This window comes from Cygnus olor, chromosome 3, assembly GCF_009769625.2.
Source record: "Cygnus olor isolate bCygOlo1 chromosome 3, bCygOlo1.pri.v2, whole genome shotgun sequence".
In the NCBI taxonomy this organism is placed as follows: domain Eukaryota; kingdom Metazoa; phylum Chordata; class Aves; order Anseriformes; family Anatidae; genus Cygnus; species Cygnus olor.
Genome location: NC_049171.1, coordinates 58907601 through 58927753, shown reverse-complemented (window position 1 = coordinate 58927753; position 20153 = coordinate 58907601). Strand labels below are relative to the sequence as shown.

The following is a 20153-nucleotide window of genomic DNA, read 5'->3' as shown; positions in this document are numbered from 1 at the left end:
TTCTGGAGTGTGGAGGTCTTTGTAGAAAAGAATATAATCAATCCATGTTTTTCAGAACAAGAGACATGGTTGGGAGTTTAGAGCAGAAAAATCTGCTGATTTATACCATTCTCAGATTTGATTCTCTGTTTTAAGAGAATTTGTCATTTTCTTCCAATTATTGGGCACATTGAGAACACTAACTGGAACATATGTCATGATGCACAGAAAAGAAAGAACTGAATTCCCTTTGCTTCAGCCTCTCTGGAAATCTCTGTAATAGATTAGCTATACTGGTTTCCAGTTGCTTTGGGCAGAAACAAAATCCCTATACTAGACAGTAGTATAAGTCTGTTTAAAAAATTAGCTGTGGAAATGCTTTTTGTATTTCTGAAGCTCTGATTCGTATTAAATATTTGGCTGTGATACAAGTTGTGATTAGTTGTACAACTTTCAAGTAGTGTATATGGATTTTCTTCATCACTGTGAGTTAGCAAATAAAAGCATTCACATAATTTCACAAACAGCACATTTTGCTTGTTTTCTTATGAATATAATTCAAAAGAAAAATGCAGATTGCATATTGAATCAGTTATTTTCTTACTGTTCAGGTGAGACGACCTAAACTGTTTGGATGTAACCCAGGCTTTTGATATGGTTTGGCACCATGGCTTTTTAGCAATGTTTATGGAATTCAGAGTAGAAGGCATAATGCTTAATTGATAATTAGGAAGATTCTAAAAAAAAGTAAATAAGATTAAGTGAAGGTACAAGAGAGGAGGGAGAAGAAAAGAAGATGAAAGAGGTGTTTATACACAAAACTAAAATGAAGCAAGAAGGATCTGTGTTGCAAATGGTGAAGCCCAGACCTCACAGCTTAAAACAGCCTTGTTGCTGTGTCTTGGGAATTTTAGGGAATCTGTTTCCCGTTACTTGACTGTGGAATGCTGTGCTCCAACACAATTATTTTCATCATTTCCCTCTAAGTGTCTCTATCATATGGGTATATATATATATCTTTTTAGGAGGCTCATCTATACATCTTAGCATAGAGTAACACAAGCTAGTAATAATACTTATTCGGAATAAGTTATATAAATAAATTCTCAAATATCCAAGAGTTGGAAATCTTTTTGAATACATTGGCATACTTTATACTTTATGTCGACTTTGGTACTATATTTTGGTTCCTATAACCTACAGGGAATGAAAAAATATTTTGCCTCTTCAGCAAGTCAGCGCTGATTTAGAAGTCGGACCCAAGCATGCAATATTTTATATTAGTATATATTAAAAGGAAGACCTCTCTTTCCAATAAACTTACAGTAACCTTCACAATTGTTAGCTCAAGAGTTGCAGTATATTTTGTAGATGTATGCAGTCTAAAATCCATTATCCTTTGTTTGAAAAGACAATGCAACATTGTTTTAATTGACTAAGAAATGCAGAAAAACTGCATATTCATTTTGCTTCAAGTACCAAATTGTGTAAATGTAGTCGTGATGATCAATGAAATTGCAGGGAATCTCTTGATGATGGTAAGTACCTCATGAAAGGAATTTGCCAACACAAACTTTTTTTTCACCTGATGATGTAGCTGAGAATCTTGTTCATTTGTGTATAACTCAGGTGAATTTCAATTCTGGTGTATTCTAATATATAGTTAAATAATGGTGCATGTCTTCTAGATGTGAATTTGACCTCCAATTTCTAGTGATGTCATACAAGCATGAATTAGCTTGGCTTGTTCAACAGGAAAATGTTATGTCATGCCTCTCATGAGAACAAGCTTTTAAGTTGTATAACAGTCATTTCAGTGAAAACTGAGCTGGGAATCCTTCTGTTCCAGGTTAGAACTTCAGAACAGAGTAGTTCGGTTGGAAGGGACCTACAAGTTGGACCTAGAGTCCAACTGCCTGACCACTTCAGGGCTAAGCACAAGTTAAAGGATGTTATTGAGGGCATTATCCACATGCCTCTTGAACACTGACAGGCATGGGGCATCAATCACCTCCCTAGGAAGCCTGTCCCAGTGTTTGACTACCCTCATGGTAAGAACAAAGCTACGGTAAAGAATTTTTTCCTATCTTGTCTGAACCTCCCCTAGCACAGCTTTGTGCTGTTCCTACATGATGTATCATTGGCACCAGGAGGAAGAGACCAGCACCTCCCTCTCCATGTCCCCTCCTGAGGAAGCTGCAGAGAGCAATGAGGTTGCCTCTAAGTCTCCTTTTCTCCGAACTAGACAACTCAAATATCCTTACCCACTCCTCAAAGGACATGTCTTCCAACCCTGTAACAAGCTTTGTTGCGTCTTCTGGACGCTTTCAGGTATCTTAACGTTGTTGTATTGTGGAGACCAGTATTTAAGGTGAGGTGGCATCAACTGCTAAATACAGTGACAGAATTTCCTCTTTTGACCTGTCTGTGCTGTGCTTAATGCACCCTAAAACACTGTTTGCCCTCTTGGCTGCCAGGGCACACTGCTGGCTCATGTTGAGTCTGCTGTCAACCAGCACACTCCGGTCCCTTTCTGCTGAGATGTTCAGCAGCCACTCATCTCCCAGTCTGTATATGTGTCTGTCGTTACTCTGTCCCAGGTGCAACACCCAGCGTTTTCCTTTGTTTCATGCCACTGTTGGTTGCCTTTTGATCCCTCTGCAATGCTTCTTTTCCCTTCAGAGTCAACAGCACCTTCCAGTTTAATGTCATCAGAAAACTTCCTAAAGATGCATTCCACTCCTGCATCCAGATCATCGACAAAAATGTAGAATGGATCTGGCCCTAAAACTGGGCCCTGGGGAGCACTGTTAGTGAGTGTCTGTCAGCCAGATGTAGCCCCATTCACTACAACCCTATGAGCTCTGCTGTCAGCCAGTTCATCACCTGGTGTAATGTGTTCTGCTTTATATCATGGTTGGACAACTGATCTAGAAGGGGCAGTGAGGGATGATATCAAAGGCCTTATTAAAACCCCAAAAGATTACGTCCCCTGCCTTTCTTTCATCCAACAGGTGGGTGACCTTATCATAGAATTGAGACTGTTTTACCAAGGCAGGACTTCCCTTCGTGAACCCATGTTGACTATGCCAAATAATAGCTTTTATTTTTTAATAAATAATGCCTTTCAATATCCCTCAGGGTAATCTTAGTCCCTTGGAAAAATTATGGAGAAGACTGAGGTTAAGACTAACAAGTGTGTAGTTCCCTAGGTTTTCTCCCTACCCGTTTTGTAGATGGGTATAACGTTGGCTAGCTTCTAAGCTTCGAGTCCAGCAGGCACCTCCGCAGACTCCCATGACCTTTGATAAATTGTTGAGAGGGGTCCAGCTATAATGTCATCTAACTTCTTCAGTACTTTGGGGTGAATCCCATCTGGCCCCATGGATTTATGAACATTCAGCTGATTGCTTACAGTTTTGGTGACCACAAATAAAAAGTCACCGCTGCCCCAGTTTTGGCCCTCCAACACAAAGGATTGGGCAACCCAAGATCTATCATAATGGTAAAAAAAAAAAAAAAAGTAAAAATGGCATTAAATGCCTTTTCTGCATCCTTACTTGTTAGGTGACCATCATTAAATATCAGTCCAGTGTTTTCCTTAGACCTCTTCTGGCTGTTAATGTACTTAAAGCCTTTTTTGTTGTTTGACACCACCTCTGTCAACTCAAGGTGAGCTTTGGGTTTTCTTTTCTCCCTACAAATGCAAACTGCAGCTCTGTGTTCTCCCGGTAAAGCCAGACCTTGCTTATATTTTCTTTGTCTAAGTTCCAAGAGGTATTCCGTGTCTAGCAAAAAGGTTTGTTTCATAACTACTCATAGTTTTCCTAACTTCCATGTAACCTGGTACTGACACTTTGTATATCTAATACAATATTTCTGTATGCCTAGATGATTTAATAATGTAAACATTCAAAATACTTCTCTCCCCTTTTTCTTTTCTAGACTGAATTGGGAAGTATTGCTATTGTGCAAGGAAAACCTAATCTTCTCCTGTAGACTGTCACCCTTAAATTTTTGGATTGAAGCGACCTCACATGGAACATCTGGCAGTACTTGATAGGATGTAAGGGAGGAGACCTTGAGACGTTTTATTTTGGTTCTACTGCTGGCCTAGCGAATGTCTCTCGTGTATCACTTTCTCCTCAGTGTGCCCATGTTTATCTATAAAATTAATTTTTGCTGAAATCTTTTTTATGGATTAGCAAATTTTATAATTATCACAAAATACTTAGCTGGTGTCTTTAGAATACCTATTTTAGATCGGTTTTCGATCTTTGAGCTTTTTAACAAAAAGTAAATGGGATATAATTCATGACCATATATCATCTTTTAAAAACAGGAAGAAGGTTGTTCTTTAGGAACTGGAGAGCTGAAGATGTAGTTAAATTGTTGAAATGTTACACATCAAATCTTGTTGTTGGATGGAATTTAAACACTTACGTCCATATCTATATGCCTTGAAAAAAAAAAAAGTAATCAAAATTGTCACCTCAGAGGTTTGACAGTATAGTAGCCCTATTTTCTTCCAGAAAGTGCTGCTTTTCACTTAATCCATTAGACAATCCAAAGCAAGCATTCACTGTTTAAAAGCAAGTGTCATTACAAGTACAGTTTAAGGAGCACTCTATTTAAACTTTACACTAGTGGAACAGGTCTTGAGACTTGTCATGAAGTTAAGATACTGGGGTTGGGGGGGAAGTTCATGATTTTTTTTGTATGAATGTGTTGCCTCGTATGAGGCGTTTGGTTACATAGGATAGGAAAGAGATTTTTAGGCTCCTGAAAACATTGTTCTGTGGAAACTGAAATGAGGGCATAATCTTACAAATTTTCTTTTCCTAGTCTTCTAGCTGTTCAGTGGCCCCAACTTTTTTTTTTGTGCTAACACAGCTTTTACTAGGCAATTTTTTATATGTGAGGGTGAAATCACAGTTGCTATATCCACTGTGGCTGTTCACTCCAGGAGTTGCAGGACCTGCATTTGGAGATGTGTTCTGGCTAGTAGTCTCTACAATGTAACTTCACCCTTATTTGGTGTCTTCCTCCCCTGCCCCCCTTTCTGGCCTCACTGAAGTTTTTTTGGCTATTACACAAATCATGACCTTTTTTCCTGTTTTGTCTTCAGTGCCTGTTTCCTGTTTTCTTTCCCTCCCCCACCCCATGTTTTACTCCTGGCTCTATCTCCAGTGTTGTCTTAGCTTTTTCTTTTACCATTTACTTATTTTTCCCAATATTTTTTTGTTTATAATAAAAGAATTGAGAGCTGTAACATCACTCCTTCCTTTTGCTGTGTTTCTGTATCCACAGTTGCTGCTGAATGCGTGTTGAGTGTTAGTTTGTGTGTCATTCGTACTGGTTCGCAAAAGTCAAATCTATCATAATGTAGTTCCAAAGCTAGAAACAATGATGTTTCTCTTATCTTTACGTAAGTATAGATGTACATGCTTTCTAAGTGATGTTTCTTTTATTTATTGACAATTATATGCCTCAGACTTCTTAGACTAGTATGTCCCAGACTCATCTGCGCCTGAGCTCCAGTTCTTGGTCTTAGACATCCCACTTTGGGATTTATTGCTCTAGTGATCTTGATTTGAGAGAACCTGATGTTCTCAGAATTTTATGCAAGAGTCTGAGTCTCTTGTCTGTTTTGTTAATATATACCAATTTTCCATTTCTCATTACTTTATACTTCTCAAGGTATTTTAGAGGTGAATCCATAGTTAAGGAAAGGCTGGATAAGATAAAGGATAGCTACAACTGTAAGCTTAAATATGGTCTTGGATGCAGGATAAGCATACCCATAGAGAATAGCGGTACACTTAAATATGCTTTCAAACACTTGTCCTGTCAACACCTAAACTGTTGAGTCTAAAAGGAGGAAAAGAAACCCAAAAACCTGTGCCGACTGGGAGTTTCATTCAAACAAGTATGTCTTTTTGGCATGTAGCTCAGAATGTCTTGCTATGTGTTTTTGTAATAAAACTATTATCTAATAAGTCACTGTCAGTTCGGGTTTGTGTATGCCTATGATTGTTTTCCAGCTTTCAAAGTTTTCTTGCTATATAGAATGTGGCCTGAAAATGTGGCCCAAGAAAGCTGAATAAAGCCTCTACTTAATTTGATCTGAAAGCTTATTGTAATAGCACGCCATCTGTATCTGTACATGTTCATTAAAAAGCTTTTCTGCAGTGGGTGATTCTGCTTTGGTAAACTGTACTTCGTGATGTGTATTTATATGGGAACGTCATTGCAAGACACCAGCTTTTTTCCTCGTCTGCAGGACAGTTCTGAATACTCCTCCCCACCATTTCCTTGGTGTCCACAAATGAATTATTCTTTTAAATCTTTATCTGTCTTCTTTCCCTAACTCTTCAAAAAAAAAAACAAAAAACATTGTTTAAATAGTTGCTCCCTTGAGGCTTTCCTGCATATCCTGTTATCTGTTTTATATTATAATCTTTCATGCTGGGAATGTCCTTCCAAAAAGCACAAAACAGCTAAAGCACTTAGATGACTAACGAATATGTTAAGTGCTGAAGTCCAGGCTCAAAACCACCCTTATTAGCATAAAGTTCTCTTCCAGTTTTTGTTAGTGTTATTAGTGTTATTTCTGAATTTTAGAGCATCATTTTACTTTATGTAGCCCAGAGACATTGCAGTAGTCAAAATATTGTTAATGGTGAAGCAGTTGCCACAAGAAGTGGGAACCTTTTACAACACTGCTGATATTTTCACTCTGCTAATTAAATACCAGCATTCAGAAGAGCCTATGGGAACGATGAAGTTTTGGCTGCCAATTTTATTTGCTCAGTTAAGAGGTATTTCTCTTTCTTTCCTTCACTGGTTTTTGTTGCTTGGGGTTGGAAACATTATGTTCCCCCAGGAGCAGTAGATACATGCTTTCCTGAAGAGCAGTATTATCTGTATTTTCAATACTGTTATATACTGCAGTCAATACAAGTATCTAAGAGGAAGTTTGCAGTGTCCTGCTTTAAATATATCATTTTAGGTGCATTATAGCTATTCAGGGAAAAAACACTGAGCAGATTAGTTCTGATCTTTCAAGAGAATAACTGTGTTCCAGGAGCAGCTAGCTTGTGCTAGCTGCAAAATAATTAAAATGTCAGCACAAGACATCTTGGATGGCTTAACTTTGAGGTTTGAGGAATATAGGATGGCTGGGAGGGGATATGGGAATAGCATTTACTCAGTGCAGCAGCGATTGTGAGTCATGTTTTAAACTATCCTGTTTTTCTTTATTTTTGATTTGCTCTACTATTAATAGGCTAGGTTTATTTCCTTGAATGTGTCAATATTTCTGAAGGTCTGTCAAGAGTTAATTCACATATTGGCAACAGCATCGCCAGCAGAGAGCTGCAGCTTACCTGCGGAGATCTAGAATTGTCACTGTATAGTTTGAAGCTTTGTACTTATTTGGAGTTTGGATTAAGATTGCTTAAGGTTAATTGCCAGGGATGCCAAGTATAAAACAAGTATTTAAAACTGGCTACTTCCTTTCTATTGGTAGGAAGTGGTGGTAGTATCAGTTTTGTATTTCAATTTGCATCCTGATTCAGAGGGAAAAAGGGAGAGAATTTTACACCTGTCACCTATTTAAAATAACTTATAATTTTAATGTCACTTTCCAAGTTCTTATTTCCCTCAGTTTAACAATACTGATTGATGTTTACATGTTTCTGGCTTGCCAAAGAGAGCTGTTATTTCCATAGTGCACGTATTTGATAATAGCAAAAATTTTGAAGGGTACATTAAGCTGAAATATAGAACTGATGCTGCCACCACAGAAAAGGCACTTCTGTGGTGATGCTTACACCCTGAAGCTTTGTAAATGTTGTTTGTTCATTGAACTTGGTTCTTGTACATGGCAGAGCAGACTGCCTTAATGCGTTCTCGGTTGGTTTCTGCCATTGCTTATAAGCTGAATAACCCAAAATAAAAAGCTCACAGGCATTTGTTATCTCAGTAATGTCTGCATCTTTGACACTCAACCTTGACATACTGGTGAAATAAAGACAATGGCTATATCTGCTTATGAAAGTTGTGCCCGAATGTTCTGCTTGTAAGGTCTGTCACTAGCATTCTACCAAAAGCACAGATTAGTCACTTGTCACTTCTTTTTCCTGAGCTTGAATTCTGGTATTGTGGCTATTTCCCTGTTTTCCATGCTCTTGTATGTTTCTGAAACGTGAGATAGTAATAATTCTCTATATGACTTCCACTAAAGAGGAAATAGATACTTGTCAAAACAATTGTGAGTGTCTGGGATTCCAGCATCCAGAAGCTTTATTACATTGGGGCCTCTCAGTTTACTGGGGGGTGGGGGGGAAGTCTTGGGCCCTAGTACATCATTTTTCAACCTGAGTTGGCAAGTGCTTTGATCAACTATGTTATTGTGAGTGCCCTGAAAGGATACTTTATGCAAGAGTAGACTTAATGTTACACGTATATAAACTTTTTTAATCTTGCTGATGCATTGCAAATGCAAAGAATAAAAGTTGGAAACTAAAAATCTGTCATGGCATCTAGAGAGAAATCACCTCCAAATCAGAACAAGCTAGAATAATTCACAGAACCTAAATGGATTTTTTTTCAAATTTCTTTAATCAGAATTGGAAAAAGTGAAACGCTTGCCTGTGCTTCGGTGGAATTGTGGCACTGTCACAGAAACAAAGCCATTTGGTGGTATGGGATGGGGTTGATGGAAGGGTATGGAGCCAGGAGAGAAAGCATTGCTCAGAACAAATGATTGCTTACTGCAGTCTTTAATCTTTAAAATTGTGGTTCCCATGAGGGGTTAATGCGAACGGTCAAAAACGACTGTAAACTTACAACTTTGATTTCTAAGATAGTGAGAGATTTTTTTCTCAAACTGTTGCTTTTAGTTTGTTGGACAGACAACAGGAAAACAGAGCTGTCTCTTGACCCATGTGCGTTTTCTGGCGGCTGGAATGAAAAGATTTGGAACTAAATCCCGGTTTTCCACTGAACATGCCCTTCTCTAGCAGTGTCAGGGCTTGGGTGGGGTCACTCTTGTTCAATAAAGCCTTTCAGAAGTGTTTGATTCTCATCAGCTTGCAACTTTTTATTCAGTGCTGGGGAACAGCACAAAGCTAACTTGATAAATAGATTATATATATGCATGTATGTACTCTGGCAGAGAGATTGCTTGATTTGAATTAAGTTGCTCTCTGAGACTTCTTAGCCTTGATATATCAAAATGTTTGTAGATCGTAAAGGCAGAATTGATAGACTCCTGTTGTCTCTGGAATGGATAATATCGGCATAGGTGAAAGGTTGTATATTTGCTTAAATGTAATCCTAAAGATATTCTGATGTTGGCTTCAGACCTTGGCTTCGTGTAGCACTTGGAATGTAGTTGTGTTCTGATTGCGTTGAAAACTTTCATGTTGTTATAACAAGCTTTGCATATTGTATGGATGCTGTGACACAAATAATGCAGTCTTCAGTGATTTCTATACAATTTGGGAAGCAACACTTTCTAAATGTTTTATTATATGCTTTTAGACCACTACCTGGTATCAGTAGACAAATTTTATCAAAATAGTGTTTAAAGACTTTTCATTTATTTGCGTGTTCCATAGTAGTATCTTCCCTTTCTGAGGCGTTATAGCCCTTAAACTGAATTGTCCTTTAAAACTAATGGTATTAAGTTGTATGTGTATTGCAGTAAATGACCTATTCACTAGAAAAAGTAATCTTCTGCAAAAGGTGCTTTATGATAAGCTGGGAGCACTTAAATGATAGATATGGAATGTTGAGCTGCTTTAATTGGAAAAAGATATTGAGAAAGTTATAGAAACACTTAGGTTGGAAGGGACCTTAAAGACCACCCAGTTCCCACCCCCCAGCCATGGGCAGGGACACCTCCCACCAGACCAGGCTGCCCAAAGCCCGATCCAGCCTGGCCTTGAACACCTCCAGGGATGGGGCAACCTGTGCCAGTGGCTCACCACCTGAGTGAAGAATTTCCTCAGTCATATTCACTGATTCTATCTTGACTTTATAAAGAGGATTTGAGGTAACTTTAAGTTGTTTTCTAGAAATTTGTCACCGTAAGTTTTATTGTGAAAGTCTATCTAGACTGCAGGTACTCATTGTTCAGTTTTTGGCAGAAATAGCTTTCTCTGTCTCATTTCATTTGCTGTCTATATCCTTGATGTCTGTGTCTTACTCTAATACTTACCATATTTATATCACAGATTCAGAAGTATTTCTTAAGCTCACATCTTCTGTAAGGAGTAATCATTTTTTTCTGATATCTTGGTATTCTGTGTGTTGCAAGAAATGATCACATGCTTGGAATATTTTTCTCATGCTACAAATCTTAGTTCTACAGGCTTAATGTTTATGTTGGGACAAAAAATGTTTTCCTGGCAATACACATAGGCTACTATATTTAGAAGCATTGTATGCTTGGAGATACTCAGCTGTATGGTGGTGTAGATGTGAATGTGAAGGCTAACAAAAATATCTGGTCTTTTGAGTAGTGACTTTGCTACAAAAGCTTATGATGATCGTTCCCGTTAACTCTGGGGCTGCTAGCCACCATGCATGTGCCAGGACGGACTTCTTTGGAAAATGGCTTTTATAGACCTAGTAACCTTTGAGAAGGTGCTGTTTTGTGCCTTTTCAGATCTTGGAGATGTGTGAAGGCTATATGCATACGTGTATATAATTAGACACATGCTCATGTGTACTTAGATATATAATAATAATTTTTTAGTATCATAGTAGTAATTCAGCATCTGGTTCTGAAGTCCTGTATATTTTTTTAAAAAAATCATGTTAACACTTGTGGAAAAACATACAATTACTTGCCATAACTTGAACTATGGTTCACACTGAAATACTGTTGCTGTTTTCAGTTTGGTCTTTAAATTGTGCTAGGGATTTTTAGAACTATTATGGCACCATCTGCTGACCAATGTCAAGACTGGCAATGACAGTTTGCTCACCTGGGTGCTACGCTGAAAATCAGCTGCCAGTGAGGAATTAAGAGGCAGTTTGCACAGAATCATAAGAAGAAAGGGCAATTTTTAGCTGGCTCGTGTTTGGGATAAATATTTTTATCAGGAGATACTGTTGCAAAGGATGGATCATAACACAGCTTTAGTTGTCCAGTCACCTGGACTATCGCAGAAGGCTTTTCTATATCAGCTATGAAGCTTTAAAAGAAATCAAATTGTTTTTTTGTCTACATGTAGTAGTGGATTGTTCTTGTTACTCTGCCCTTCAGTACTTTATCTTCTGAGCTTGCAGAGGAGAGATTTGACAGCATAAGATCAGTTTAGGCTCCAGCTCTGGTGGTCTTGTCATAACATGGGAAACTGCTTGACTCTGACTTGACTGTTGCTTAAGTTTAAAAAGTTTGAAGTTTAAAAAAAAAAGGAAGAAAATTTGTGTTCTCTGGTAGTCAATTCACTTCAAGTCCAAAGAGCTGCTTCAGTCTTAGATTATGTATGTGGATTAACACAATGACCAACAAATGCAAAATCTGCTGAGACTTCTTTTTCAGACCTCAGTAATTCTGCCACTTGAGTGTCTGCCTAGGGTTTCTTCTGTTTTTCACTCTTGGTGCAGATTTCTTATGCTCATTCACATTTGTCATTTGAAAATGAAGTATAAGTTTAATGCCATCTTGCAATAGAAGGAGGTGAGATGAGGAGGAATTTGTCCTGCTGGAGATGTTTAGAGGTCTTAAGAAATTAAGAAGGGGAGAAAATACTTGATTGTGCTGTTTACTAGGGGCAAACTTGAGTTTATGATGCCTTCTTGGAGACAGGAGGGGAAGAAAAGATATAATTAAAGCTTCAGACCTGTCAATTTTAAGACTAAATGGGTTCGTTTTTGTCCATATCTTCTGAGAGAAATGCTATCTGCTTGCTTCTGTTTTTTTTGTTTTTCTGATACATTATTAGCTGTTAAATTGCAGGCCTGGATGAGACCTTTAGAAACCCTTTTTAGCTACTTTCTTAGAGATACATGGGGAAAAAAAAATCATCTCTAACAATGAAACCTCCAATCTGATTTTACTAAGCAGAGTGGATCATTCTGTGATTATTCTTTGATCAGCAGATGTTTGGATTTTTCTCTCAGGAAAATTAATCTGTTTATATTAGTCATTTTGATTTGGAAAATAAGCTTGTACATTGTTTTATTGAAATTGATACCTGCCACTAGGAAAGAACAGCAACAGTTGATTTCTCTGTAAGATCTGAGGATATAAGCAAAATGTAACATGACTAGTAGCAACTTCCAAATTGGCATACTAATACGTGGTTTTAAATAGCAAATTCTTTGATTTCAACAGCTAGTCAAATGGAAACCTCCCTTTCAGAGGCTTATTACCTCTGAGAAATGATATAGTACATAAATGTTAAAACTTTAATGCTATTTGCAAAGTATGTTAGATTTTAGATAAAACACGAAGGACTTTATAAGCAAAGGAAATGGCTACATAACTGTAATGTTTAAGCTCTAATTATATTCAGAAATTGCTAATGCAGCAGTAGATGTACTACCTTTTAATTTCCTTATTAGTGAATGCTTTTGCTTTAGATAGTGAAGGCTGTTAAAGTAACAAACAAGGAAACACCTACCACATGTAGTTAGACTTTTGGTCTTGAGATGCTTGCTTAGTATGAATTTGTGGATAGATCAAGGCTCCTGTGTCTTCTGACTAAGATAATTATCAAGTTTGCTTCCTTTAGCTGAATGTTGTCCTTCCCCTTTTGCCAGAGGGGCTTATCTTGTGTGTTTGGGCACCTGTTAGCTTCTGTATCTTTTTCCGTATCTGGGAATGGTCTAGATTAACTGGAGTTATTTCTGACTACTTATGAATGTGCTTTGGAAGTTTGGAGGTGGTGTGTTTTATACCTTCTTGTGATCTCTACTGGTTTCTAATGGACTTCAAGTGCAGTTTAAGCTGTCACCTCCTGATTGTAATGGCAGGGATTGATAGCAGTTGATTTTCATGCAGAGATTCCAAGTTACAAAGTTGATTGTAACTAATCTGCTAATCTCAAGGCCAAAGAAGCGTACCATTAATTTAAAAAGAATTGTTTGAAGAAGGTTGTAAATAATCAGTGACTTCTGATAGAATCTAACCACTTTAAACTTTTATTACTTTTATTGTTGGATCCTTGGGGCTTATTGTTGCTGGTCCACTTCAATAAATTTGGAAGTGTAATGTGATTACTTTTTCTAAGTAACAAAGCAGCAAAATCTAGTGCTACACGTTAGGGTGGTTGGGGGGGGTCTGAAAAATCAGCTAGAATTAACAATCAACAAATAACAATGTTGCTATTAAAGATTATTGGTTCATATCCAGTTATAGCATTAATTGTCTTTAATTTGATCTCTTCTTGAGTATTACTAAAAATTATTGCAAATAATGCAAAAATCAGTAAAAAGTAGTGATGCTACATAACTATTTTTCTTGTTGCTTTTTTTTAGTATAATCTGTGACAATGACAACTGAAGTTGGCTCAGAAACTGAAGTAAAGAAAGATTCCGAGCAGGTGGGACCAGACAAAGTCAAGGACAAGCCTGAAGAAGCATCAGAGACTGCAGAAAATGAGAAGTCCGGGAAAACATCCTCTGAAGAAGCTCAAGATTCTTCCTCTGTCCCAGCACCAGCAAGCCATATTAGCCCAAGTAGCCAGAAGAAGGAAAAAGATTCATCTGAAAGCAAGGGTATTTCTCGCTTCCTTCCTCCCTGGCTTAAGAAACAAAAATCCTACACGTTGGCAGAGCCCAGAGATGAGGCCAAGAAAAGAGCAGCAGGGGAAGAACAAGTAGTTGAAGAAAGTGAATGCCATCCAGCAGAGGGGATGGCTCAGCCAAAAAGGATTTTAGAAGTGGTGGCTGAGAATAATGCTAAAGCAGATGACAAAGAAGAAAAACACTCTGTTAGTAGTGCTGAAACACAGGTATGTCTGAGAAGGCTACTGAATGCTTTGGAGAGATTCCAAGGGGCCTTGATTGATTTATGTAATTCATGTATGGCTTTGTTGGTATCATCATGAAAAGATAGCAGTTATCTGGCATTTTGTGCAATTGGATTGATACAGTTATGAGTAATGTAGCTGACTTAAATGGTTCCTGCTCGGTGGCACTATTTATTTTTTTGACTGCAGTTTTTTCAGCTGTGACTTGAGTGTAACCTTATCGTTTGGTGTAGTCAACAGGGGTAGTGAACTGTACTATTGAGGTAGAAATGAGCAGGGATAAGAGGAGAAGCTTCTTAACCAGCTTTGCCTCTGAAGCAATTGTATCGCACAAATACTGCCTTAGTGACTTAATCTGTTTGTTATCTGTTGTAGTTAACTCAAAGTCCTTAGATGTTAATTTCTGTGTTATACTTTACTTTGAAACCATGATTTTAGCCACTGCTCTTACTGATTTGCTCCAGAGATTGATGCTGAGTTCCAAAGCAAACACCACGTTCTGCAGTGCTCTCAAGTCTTGCTTTTTTTTTGATGTGCAAAGTTGCACATCAGGTCTTAAAACTCAAGCCTCATATTCTAGGGCCACAATGATGATTAAGGGCATGGAGAATCCTCTCATAGGAGGAGCTGCTGAGAGAGCTGACACGCTCTAGCCTGGAGAAGGGGAGAGTTGGGGGAATCTTATCAATGTGCATAAATGCTTGAACAGAGGGAATGAAAAAGGAGCCAGACTCTTCTCAATGGCATGCAGTGAAATGAGAAGAGGCAGTGGGGACAAATAAAAATAAAAAACTCCAGCTCAGTGCATGCATCTTTTTTCTCCAATATCTGGTCCCCAATGGAAGACCTTAATGCTTACAGGGGTTATTGTACTTCCATTACATGCATAAATTACATTAAAGCTTAATGTCTTTTTTAGTGGCTTATAAAAGAAATGAACAGGGTAAAAATACCTAAATTCAGGACTTTGAGTCATTTAACAGAATTGTTTGACTGTATTTTATATAGCCTGCCAAAGAAGATGGTAAAGAAGAAGTAGAAAAGGTTGCAGAGGAAAAGGAAGAAAAACAAGAAAAAGAAAAAAGGGAGACAAAAGAAGTGCAGACAGCTGAAATTATTTCCCAGAAATCTCCCAAGAAAATTAAAACTGTGCAGTGTAAAGTGGTTCTCTTGGATGGCACGGAATACAACTGCGATCTAGAGGTAAGGCATCAATTCTTATATAAAACACTTTTTTATAGAGAAGGAAAAAACCTTTCATTGCATTGAGAGTTTAACAAGTATGTTTTTGTATATCTAATGAGCTCATTACAAAGTTACATTCCTATTACTGTCATTAAGGCCCAGTTAACTTTTCATTTTAAAATTCCATCTTTAAGTATATAACCTTAAAAATGCAGTATGAGGTAAACAAAGATAAAACGCAATAAAGAAAACTGTTCAAAGGTGCGCTCTCTTGCAGCTCAAATGTTTTTCGTACAAAAGATGAAGGTAGTGTCACATGTATTAATACAAGTTGTCTTGAGTTAATTAACTTCATTTAAAAATAATAATCTCAGCTGGAGATGCATACTTTTAAAGGTTTGCTTCAAAACAAAATTCTGTTATAGTTGCAAAATCCAAGTTACAAAACTATCATTAATATTTTTCCTCAAAAATGTTCATCAACAAATCTACCATTCATTTTTGGTGTGCTGGTGCTCATGACTAAATCTGAACAAAGTTCTTCTGTTTTTTCCAGTTTGTTCCTTAACTTTTCACTTACAGAGTAGCGAATGAATTATAGGTACTGTTGATGAATTAATTTGTTAGGTGGCAAATTCAAACTAAAATTCTTGTTTTAAATTTAATGTGGATTCTGGAAAATGCTTTTTTGAGACTAAAAGCTTCCATGGCTTCAAAAAGTGATTAGATAAATATTTGTAGGAAAAATCTGTAGGGAGATGTTAAACAGAAAGGCACTTGGGCTCAGGAAACCCTAAAGCTGAGGATTCTAGAGATGTAGGAACAACATAGGGATTTCTTGTGTCATGTTTTTATTTTCAAGTTTCCCATGGCCTTTTGTTAGATACAGTGTACTTGTCTAGAGTCCTTTTGGTCTGAATTTATTTTGAGAATTTTTGTGTGAAGTAGTAAGTAGATCTGATCAGCAGGTTTATTCGGATAATTCTATGAGTAGCTCCTGAAACGTTTCTCTTGTTGACTCTGGGGTGTACAGTATTGTGCACCCCTGCATTGTGTGAATAGGTCACAGGCTTATCCCTGGACCAATGAATTAAAACCACCATGGTTAACATATAAAGAAACTAAGTAAATTTAATGTGTTTGACTGCTGTTGTGTGTCTGAGCAAGTCCTTGTTCTAGTAGGACTAGTATTAGGCAAGATGATGCTTAGTCAACTTAGCATACTTCTTTCAAAGGAGGTTTTTAAATTTGCATTCTGCTTACTGTGGTGTCTCCAGCCTGTCCAGATGCCTATTTCTAATTTCTCTACCTTGCTTTTTGCTTTGTGTCAGTCTCAGTGTCTCCCTCGCAGTTCTGCTATAGTAGTACTGTGGGCCTGAGCTGTGTTGCACTATCCTCGCTACGTAGGAGTTGCTCAGCAGACTTGTGGCTACTTCCCATACAGGAAAGAATGCCACAGCTTCTGTTTGCTAGGTGTTCACTGCCTGTTGGCATTGGTAAATCAGCATACTACCGAGTTATCCAAAACAACTCTAATAGCTTAAATTAGATGAGAAAGTGTCACTTGTATTGATAATAATGCAACCTAAAGCTCTGTTACAGTGGTTTAGTATTATGTATGAAAGCTCTTATGTACACAGACAACAACAAAAAAAGCAAATTATGAATGTGTTATACGAGTGCAATTGGAAAACAAATCTGCTGGTTAGGATGACACAGGAGAAATTCCTTCTTTGTTGGAAGTTTTGTCATCAAAAATCGAAGGATGATACCTTTGTGCAACTTCTCAGTAAAGGTAAAAGAACGAGGTATTTACTCCAGGACATAATGTTAAGTAGCTTGTATAATTAGCTTTCATTTACCCATTGAAGCTTTTTTCTAGTTTCCTGTCATAATCTTTAAACTGATGAATGTGATATCCAGGGGTACTTAAAGATCAATTAAAAGTAAATGTTAGGAGGGTACTGCAATCTTCTTCCTCACCTGACCTCTAATTTTAAGGCTTCTGAGAGAAGCCCAGTTTATTCTGACTTTTATAAATGTGCTATTAAAAACATTACTTTATATACTGAATTTGCAAGATCTCTGCAGGGCGCAGAAGGCTAGGATCAGTGGGATCTCTGAAGAATTAATAGTGAGATTGTTTATGGAAATTCATGAGATTATGCTGTTATCAAAACTGATTTTCAGAATAGCATAGAAATGTAGTTTGAGCAGATACTGCATAAAGTTTCTGGATATTATTTCTAAAGCTGAATGTTGAGAACATGGAGAAGCATGTTTTATTGCCTGTTCTTTATTTTGATAGGACAAGGAAACAATTTTTAAAACCCTGTAAGAAGTCAAATATGAATAAATCTGTTTTTAAGACTTTCAGAAATGTCATGACGGCTTAAGTTTTATTTCATTTCTTAGTATATCTTTATTTCTTCAAATGTATATTCAGGTAGCACAGAATTGCTTATTCATTGTTTGACAATATGAAATACTCCCTGGGAATACTTGGCTGTAGTTTGCTGGAATTTTTAACGAGTGTATTTTATAGTTGGTAGTGGTGCAAACTTTCTGGAGCCTTCATTTGTCACATAAATACTATTCCCGATCTTAAAACCAAACAGTTTCAGTGTATGTTTCTTCAAGTACAATATTTCAGCTGTCCAGGGATCTCTACCTGATGATCTCAAATATATGCCAATTCACCGTAAGCTAAGTCCAGCTGTGGAAAAGCAATAGTGAAGGCATCGTTGATGTTAGTTGTCTACATGGTTTTTGAGCTGTGTCAGCAGAAGAAAAGGTTTTATCGCAATAAACAAAACAAGAACATGAAAAATACTCTACAGAATAATTGTTCTCCAGAACAAATTGTGTAGGGTTTTGCATACCAATGTTCTGAAGTTGCAGGAATTCTGTCTCTAAAAGTTCTTGAAAAATGTTTATACATATGTTTGTATTTAGAGGCAGATGGGGTGTGAGTGTGTGTGTGTGTATATTATATTTTTTCAACAGATTTCTAAAAGTAAATAAATATAGAAAATTGACGCAGATGGTGTAATAACTGCAGAGTACTTCTTTTGCTTCCACTGAAGCCAGGATGTTTAAGTCTGTTTAAATCTGAATGGTATCTCTGTATTAATTGAAGACTATGAATTTCATCGGCCTGGGCTTTTTCACCAGCCAAAAATGAGACAATGCATAATGCGTTGAGGTCCATCACGATCCATTTAAAATGGTAAACAAGATTTCTAATCACTTTCTAATTCACTTTCACAACTGAAAAAATATTAATCTGCAGATTAATCTTAATCTTGTTTCCTAATTATTGTAATAAATCTTTGCTATAAGAACAGAAGTAAAAATCAAGGAGGGTGGGGGGAATGATGAAGTGGAATAGGAACAACCTGGTTTATATATTCATTTGAATCATGTTTCTAGGACATGAGGACTGCTGACTGCAATTTTACAAAATATTTTTCTTAAATACAAGTAGTTTTTATACTTGACTACTGTACAAAATATTAAAATTCTCAGAAAACTGTTTCAACTGATAACTGAAACTTCAATTTCCACTTTCTGCAGTAGATCTTATTAGATGAGTTTCTGGTACGGATCTTTTCTTTAGTCTTCCTTTAATGTTTTGTGTTTGAGTGAATGATGATGGTTCATTTCTGCTTTACAAAGTAACAGTGTATAATCATACAAGACTTAAACAGCAACTAAAAAACCCTCTGCGGTCTAAATACAAATTGCAAAGCTCAGTTTCCGTTTGTTTCTTCATTAAATCAAATTTCAGGGTGATTTTCAGATTTAGGATGTTCCTTATGCCTCTTCTAGTTCTTGCTCTGTACTGTACACAAACCTTATTATATTTTATTGTTAGAGATGCTTCTATAAATATTTTTACTTGCTAAAAAGGAAATAAAACTGGAAAAGTACTTTGCTTTCACTACTTATGTTTCACAGTCGGAAACCTGTCTTTTTCTAATTGACATCTCTTCATAAGTGCATTGATAGTATGACAATTAACAATCGGGCTTAAGCCAGCTTGAAGTTGGTGATATAACTGGGAGGAGAGGCTGATACATCAGAGGGGCTGTGCTGCTGCTCAGAGGGACCTGGACAGTCTCTAGGACTGGGCAAAGAAGGATCTCAGTACAGGAAATGCAGAGTCCTACACCTGGGAGGAATAACTCTGGGCTGACTGGCTGGAAAGCAGCTCTGCAGAGAGAGAGCCATGGGGTCCTAGTGGACAAGGGAAGGGGAAGGGGCACTGACAGGTTCCTGGACTGCAGCTGGAAGAATTTGGCTCAAAAGAGAACTCCGCCCAAGTTCTCTAATTGTGCTATGGCAAAAGCCAAAAACATTAGGGTCCTTGGTGGGAAAAGACTCGGGAACCATATGGGTTTGTATCACAGTACGTCGAGTTAACGATTCTTCTAAAAAGCTCTGTCATCTCCCATTGAATAGTTTGTCCCTGTATAGTTTTTTTCTGGTGTATTTGAATGGAAAAACAACATAGCTTTTATATACATATAAAAATATATGTATACAAATGATTACTTTTATACATATACAAGTGATAATTCCTTTTGGAAGGATGAGAAAAGTGAAGGGGATCAGTTATGCGTAAAGATTGTCTAAGGAAAAGCTATGTTCTCAGCTAAATGAATACTATTGCTTGTCCTGTGACCTCCTATGGGAGAAAAAGCAAGGTTGAATTTTCAATTTTTTCTCTTTGCAAGAAAAAAAGTCTAGACCTTACCTTTTTTTTTCCACATAGACAATAGCTATTACTCACACTGTTTGAAGAAACATGCTTTCCAATTCAAAGTCTATGCATTTTGCCAGATCTATGGCTTTGATTTCCATGTAGCCTTCTTACTTCTGTTATTCCATACATGTACTTGGGTTCCATCCTTCTCTATGAACTTGGTAAATTCAGAAGTGAAAACAAGGGGACTCCAAAGAGCGCACGTATTAGATGTAATGTGTGGGGGT

At 37.3% G+C, this 20153-nt stretch overlaps 1 protein-coding gene across 50 annotated transcripts in view; it reads left to right on the top strand.

Moving 5' to 3' along the window:
• EPB41L2 (erythrocyte membrane protein band 4.1 like 2) overlaps window positions 1–20153 on the top strand; it is a 109315-nt gene that overhangs the window by 32072 nt on the left and 57090 nt on the right. For 38 of the 50 annotated variants that reach the window (XM_040553749.1, XM_040553742.1, XM_040553740.1 and 35 more), the window contains 2 exons: window positions 13480–13955; window positions 14982–15176. In XM_040553749.1, coding sequence (XP_040409683.1) covers window positions 13494–13955; window positions 14982–15176 — 657 coding nt within the window. In that variant the 5' untranslated portion in view covers window positions 13480–13493. Of the gene's footprint in view, window positions 1–2977; window positions 2994–3924; window positions 4046–13479; window positions 13956–14981; window positions 15177–20153 lie in introns of those variants that run through there. The other 12 variants (XM_040553737.1, XM_040553711.1, XM_040553717.1 and 9 more) reach the window with 2 other exon arrangements.